Source organism: Coturnix japonica, chromosome W (assembly GCF_054131305.1).
Source record: "Coturnix japonica strain WE chromosome W, WE-NBRP24, whole genome shotgun sequence".
Taxonomy (NCBI): domain Eukaryota; kingdom Metazoa; phylum Chordata; class Aves; order Galliformes; family Phasianidae; genus Coturnix; species Coturnix japonica.
The window spans coordinates 27,759,744-27,765,420 of NC_140701.1; the positions used below are offsets into that span (position 1 = coordinate 27,759,744).

The following is a 5,677-nucleotide window of genomic DNA, read 5'->3' on the forward strand; positions in this document are numbered from 1 at the left end:
ATACCTGAGAGAGAACACATTTTTTTCTGGTGTAAGTGTTGCCTTGTGTAAGGTAACCTAAAGAACTACGTCCATCATTGAGAATGTGCATCTGACGGCCCCATGACCAAGTTACACGCTGATCACACCAATATGGTGAGCTGTAAAATGGCCTTTAATGAACCGTGTGAGACCCTTATATAGGGCTCCAATTTCAGCCTCATACATATACATTACCGAGCACGGGGAGGCCTATCGCATTACATCCCGTGAGTTCGTGCCGCCTAATACATCATTTCTCCCTCTCCATGCTCGATAAAGTATGCCCAGTTACATCCCGAACGCTAATCCTTAATCCTAATATAAAAATGTTAGTCTCTATAATTTAAACTTAATAAGTTATCTAAAAAGTGAGGTAGACAAGCTACAGAGGTAGGTAGTGCAATATCTAATAACATCAGTAGTTTTCTAATGATTACATCCAAGGCATCTTGGGTTTATACAGTTCCTTCTTCTTCTCAAAGTTTATCATATACCCGTTGGTACTCCATTTTTTCGTTAAACATTCTTTCTATCATACGCTGTAAACAACCCTGGACACACTGAAACAAACAAGGTAAGCAAATCATTAAATCTAAAAAGAATAAAATACCTATGATTAATACTTTGAGAAACTGCTTAAGCCATGGGCCCAGATTACCAAACAGTCCCTCCAACCAGCTTCCAAATGCATCATCTATTGCGATCTTCTTCGTGTGTTCTTGCATCCATTCCAACTTCCTATGTATCGAATCGCTGTGGTCGCTCAGATTGAAACAACACATCCCTTCAAAGTCCTTGCACCCGTGCCCTTGAGCAAGCAGCAGAAAGTCAATTGCAGCTCTATTTTGAAGAACAGCGTGTCTGATGTTGTTAACGTCCATCAGGAGTTCCGACAGGACTGCTGTGGTGACATTAGCTTGCTTCACGGACCAGCATGCCAATCTCTCAATTTCTCTTAGGGCCTGGGCTGAAGCTACTCCCGGAGCTAAGACGGATGCAAAGATTCTAGCTGTGGGACCCCACAGCTGAACCTCATCACTACAATCCTGGTCCAATGTTTTTATTGACCTTTTCTGGCGTCGAGCTCGATCGATCTTTTTCATAACACTTATCATTGCAGTGTGATTGGGAGCCAACAATGTCAGCTTTCCCAAATAACACGGCCCCCCAACTGGATTCTTTGGTATCCCTTGCCAAGCTCTATCCCCACATATCAAAAATATGTCCTTAGGAAGGGCCTTGGCTGTACCATTGCAGTTTATTCCTTCCCCAGCTAAAGGTTCTTTTCGAGAACAACAACCAGAACATGCCAGATCGTCAGGGCCCCAGTAGCATGAGAGATTATAGGTGGACCCGTTAGGATGACGTACCACATACTTCTGATTGTAAGAGAGCCACCTCCCACCCTGCTTTATGCATTGGTCTGCAAATCCATTCTTGGAGCCATCCCCGGAGCAGGGACGGGAGAATCCCTCCACCCTTTCAGCTGAGAAACCACAATATGCCCCTGACAAGCTATATGTGTCAAATTGAATGGGGTTAAGTAAAGTAAAGGGTTCTGACCCAGTTGTTCCCGAGAATGGTACCCCATTCCCGAGTAGGCCTTCCCATACCCTGCGATTGGACAGTTGACCCGGTGTCCTAAAACCCGAAAAATACAAACATCTAACCGGGCGTTCCCACTTTTGAGAGTTCTTATTCCATGTTACGTTACCAACCGATTGGGATCCAAGAAGCTGCAACTCTGGTGGATCCCAGGGCAAGGAGGTGTTCAGGGATCTAATAAAACATGCAGACATTCTGGCCCAGTCAGTGAATTTAGACTCAAATGCTTTCATAAAGAAAACTTTGTCCACTGCATCTCTCTTGCAGTTGTTCTTATGCACATATCCGTTGAACTCCTTTGGGTCCCACCTGGGTACACCTATAAGGCATGTTCTAAACGGTGATGTGGCTGACTGCAGGCTAAGGCAGAAATCTTTCTGCCCAGTTCGATTAGACCATGTAACCCAAATATATTCTGGTTGTAATGTTAAGTGAGTACCCTCTCCCCCGGTAATGAATGCAATTACACAAAGACACACAGCAAGTGATACAACAGATGTCCTTCTCGTTGGTACTAGCAGCAGTTCTTTATCTGTTCTTTTTCCTTTTTCTGAAGAGTCACTTCGCGGTTGCGGCTGGCGGGTTCCCATCAACCATGCCTGAAAAGAATCCTTTATAACAGAAGTCAGCGCTTCCTTAGGCAGTTCTGATCCTTCTACTGCCCGTATCAATCGATTGGCAAACTCAGAGAATGACTCTGAGGGACCCTGCATAATCTCTGACCACGGGGCTACAGGCTCTGCTTTTCTTATAAAGTGTATAAAAGCAGAGGTAGCCGCCCCCGTGGTGGCAAGCAGCTCTCCTGGGCGGAGGTCCCTAAGCTGCCTCTCTGCAGATCCAGCCAAATCCGCAGATGAACCTGAAAGCCTCATTAAATCAGTTTTTGGATCTCCCTCCTTCCCATTTGCTGGATGCTGTGGATCGCGCGCAGCCTGTGCTAAAACAGCTTTGAGTTGTATTATCCACTCCTCCTTCCACACAGTAAACTGTACTGGTTCGAGGGCTACTCTCATAAGGCTTTCAATATCATATGGGAGTAGGGGACCTGGGGCTACGAGAGCCTCAAAGGCACTCATTGTCATCGGGGATCTCAATCCCTTTTTGTCAATCGCCTCTATAAACCGAGCAACTGCTTTTGCTTCCAAAGGTACCCAAACCGGTCCCTCCTGTTTGACTACAATTGGGAACACCGCCCAGTCCCGCTCCTTGAGCCCCACCTCTCGCATTGTATCGCAAATGTCAGTCCAATCAGTGGGCTTACGCGATATCTCTCGCTCCTCCCACTTCTCCCCCCTCCTCCGGGGAACCACGACCGACTGGGTGGGGACAGGCAATTCCTTCCGTTCCTCCCCTTTCTCCTCCCCCTTCGCGGGAGACGAAACCGACAGGGTGAAGGCAGACAGTACCTTTTGTTCCTCCCCTTTATCCTCCCCCTCCTCGGGAGGCGAAACCAAAGGGGTAGGGGCAGGCAGTACCTTTCGTTCCTCCCCTTTCGCGGGATGAGGTCCCTCCTCCGGGGGCGGGTCTAGGGGTGGCTTAACGCCTCCACGGCGCGCCTCCCCCCATGACTCTCCCTCCCTCGGACAGGACCCACCCCCCTCAGGTGAACGAAAGCTCTGCAAACAGGGGTATAGGCGGGGATAATATGGCGGCGCCTCCCCAGATGAGGCAACTTCCGCCATCCCTTCCGGAGTTGTTTCGGGCGCCGCCATGGCCATTGTGAAAACGGCCGGCGTGGTCGGCGCCATCTTGGGTACGGAGTCGCCGCAAGGGAGCGGTTCCTCCGCACCCTCCGGGACCCCAGACGTCCCGGAACCCACCCCAAAAACCCCATTCGCGACTGCCTGGATCTTTTTCTCCTCCTTAGCCGCTTTAAGCGCACCCAGGATCAAAACCCAGGTTTTTAACTCCTCCGCCTTATAATCGCTTGTTGCTCTTAGGAGCAGGGCAGCGGTGAAAGATTCCCACCGCTCCGAATCGAGCAAATTACTAGGGGAGGGTGAAAGCTCCGCTTCCTGCAAAAAAGTAATAACGGCAACAATCTCCTTCTTAGAAGGAGCATTCCTACCGCAGTGGGTTTTACAAACCCGCAATAGTACCTTTGTGACGGAATCCATGTTTTTTCTGGTGCTCGACACTGTACGTCCTCGCACCCTTTGTATATATACCCGGGCCAAAAGTCCCACGGTCTTCCACGGTCTCACCGCAGGATAATCAGTAGCTGCAGTCAATATATCGCCCCTCCGGCGCTTCCACGGGATCTAACCGTAGGATTCGCGTCCGTCTCGCGGTTAGCCGTCGCACACTCACTCTCAGGACTCCTCACACGGGGCACCAATTGTTGCCTTGTGTAAGGTAACCTAAAGAACTACGTCCATCATTGAGAATGTGCATCTGACGGCCCCATGACCAAGTTACACGCTGATCACACCAATATGGTGAGCTGTAAAATGGCCTTTAATGAACCGTGTAAGACCCTTATATAGGGCTCCAATTTCAGCCTCATACATACACATTACCGAGCACGGGGAGGCCTATCGCGTTACATCCCGTGAGTTCGTGCCGCCTAATACATCAGTGTAAGTATTGATATTAGTGTGAAATACATTGGAAATTTGTCTGAAATGGATAATTCTTATGTTAATGTCATTATTTTGTAGGGGAAGACAGATATTCTGGAATCAACGAGTCATAATTTGTTACAAAGCATCCTTTTAAAGAGAATGTGTCTTCTTTTGGGGATGAAAACCAGTAATTTAGGGAGAAATTGCTATTTGTAGGGATGAAAAGCATTAGTTTGGGAAGAAAACCATAGTTTTGCAAGGATGAAGAGAGATACCTAAGAGTGTACTTTTCATTTCTGGGATAAGTGTCGATATTCATGTGACCTACTTCTAAAATTTGTCAGAAATCGATATTTCTGTTGGAAATGTCATTCTTTTTTAGATGAAGAGAGTTATTCTGGAAACAATGTGTCATATTTAGCTACAAACGATAATTTTGTAGAGAAATCGATTTCTTTTGAAGATGAAAACCACCTTTACGTTTAGAAAATGCTGTTTGTAGAGATGAAAAACATTATTTTGGTAAGAAAACCATATTTTTGCAAGGGTAAAGAGTGATACCTAAGAGAGACCTTTTTATTTCTGGTATAAGTATTGATATTCTTGTGAATTTTTTCTAATATCTATCAGAAAACTATATATCTGTTGGAAATGTCCTTATTTTGTAGAGGAGAAAAGGTATTTCCATTAGTAATGTCCTCAATTTGTAGAAGAGAAATGGTATTGTGGAAACAATGTGTCATATTTTGCTACAAAGCTTCATTTTGTAGAGAAAATGTCTTCTTTTGGGGATGAAAACAAGTATTTCTGGGAAACAACGCTATTTATAGGGAAAAAAAGCATTATTTTGGTGAGAAAACCATGTTCTTGCAAGGATAAAGACTGATTCTTAGGAGAGAACTTTTTATTTCCAAGATTGGTACTGATATTTGTGTGACATTCTTCTAAAATTTGTCAGAAATCGATATTTCTGTTGGAAATGTCATTCTTTTTTAGATGAAAAGAGTTATTCTGGAAACAATGTGTCATATTTGGCTACAAACGATAATTTTGTAGAGAAATCGATTACTTTTGAAGATGAAAACCACCTATAGGTTTAGAAAATGCTGTTTGTAGAAATGAAAAACATTATTTTGGTAAGAAAACCATATTTTTGCAAGGGTAAATAGTGATACCTAAGAGAGACCTTTTTATTTCTGGTATAAGTATTGATATTCCTGTGAATTTTTTCTAAAATCTGTCAGAAAAGGATGTATCTGTTGGAAATGTCCTTATTTTGTAGAGAAGAAAAGGTATTTCCGTTAGTAACGTCCTCAATTTGTAGAAGAGAAAAGGTATTGCGGAAACAATGTGTCATATTTTGCTACAAAGCTTCATTTTGTAGAGAAAATGTCTTCTTTTGGGGATGAAAACCAGTATTTCTGGGAAACAACGCTATTTTAAAGGGATAAAAAACATTATTTTGGTGAGAAAACCATGTCCTTGCA

At 44.5% G+C, this 5,677-nt stretch overlaps 1 protein-coding gene across 1 annotated transcript; it reads right to left on the reverse strand.

The window, feature by feature from the left end:
• Window positions 1-270: 270 nt before the first annotated feature.
• On the reverse strand, window positions 271-3,775 carry LOC146754643 (uncharacterized). Its single transcript, XM_085527641.1, has one exon. The coding sequence runs from the start codon at window positions 3,741-3,743 to the stop codon at window positions 498-500; it is 3,246 nt and encodes a 1,081-aa protein (XP_085383767.1). The 5' UTR covers window positions 3,744-3,775; the 3' UTR covers window positions 271-497.
• Between the last annotated feature and the right edge of the window lie 1,902 nt (window positions 3,776-5,677).

Excerpts from the sequence above, each read along its gene's own strand:
- LOC146754643 (XM_085527641.1), bottom strand. The coding sequence starts at position 3,743 with ATGGATTCCGTCACAAAGGTACTATTGCGGGTTTGTAAAACCCACTGC.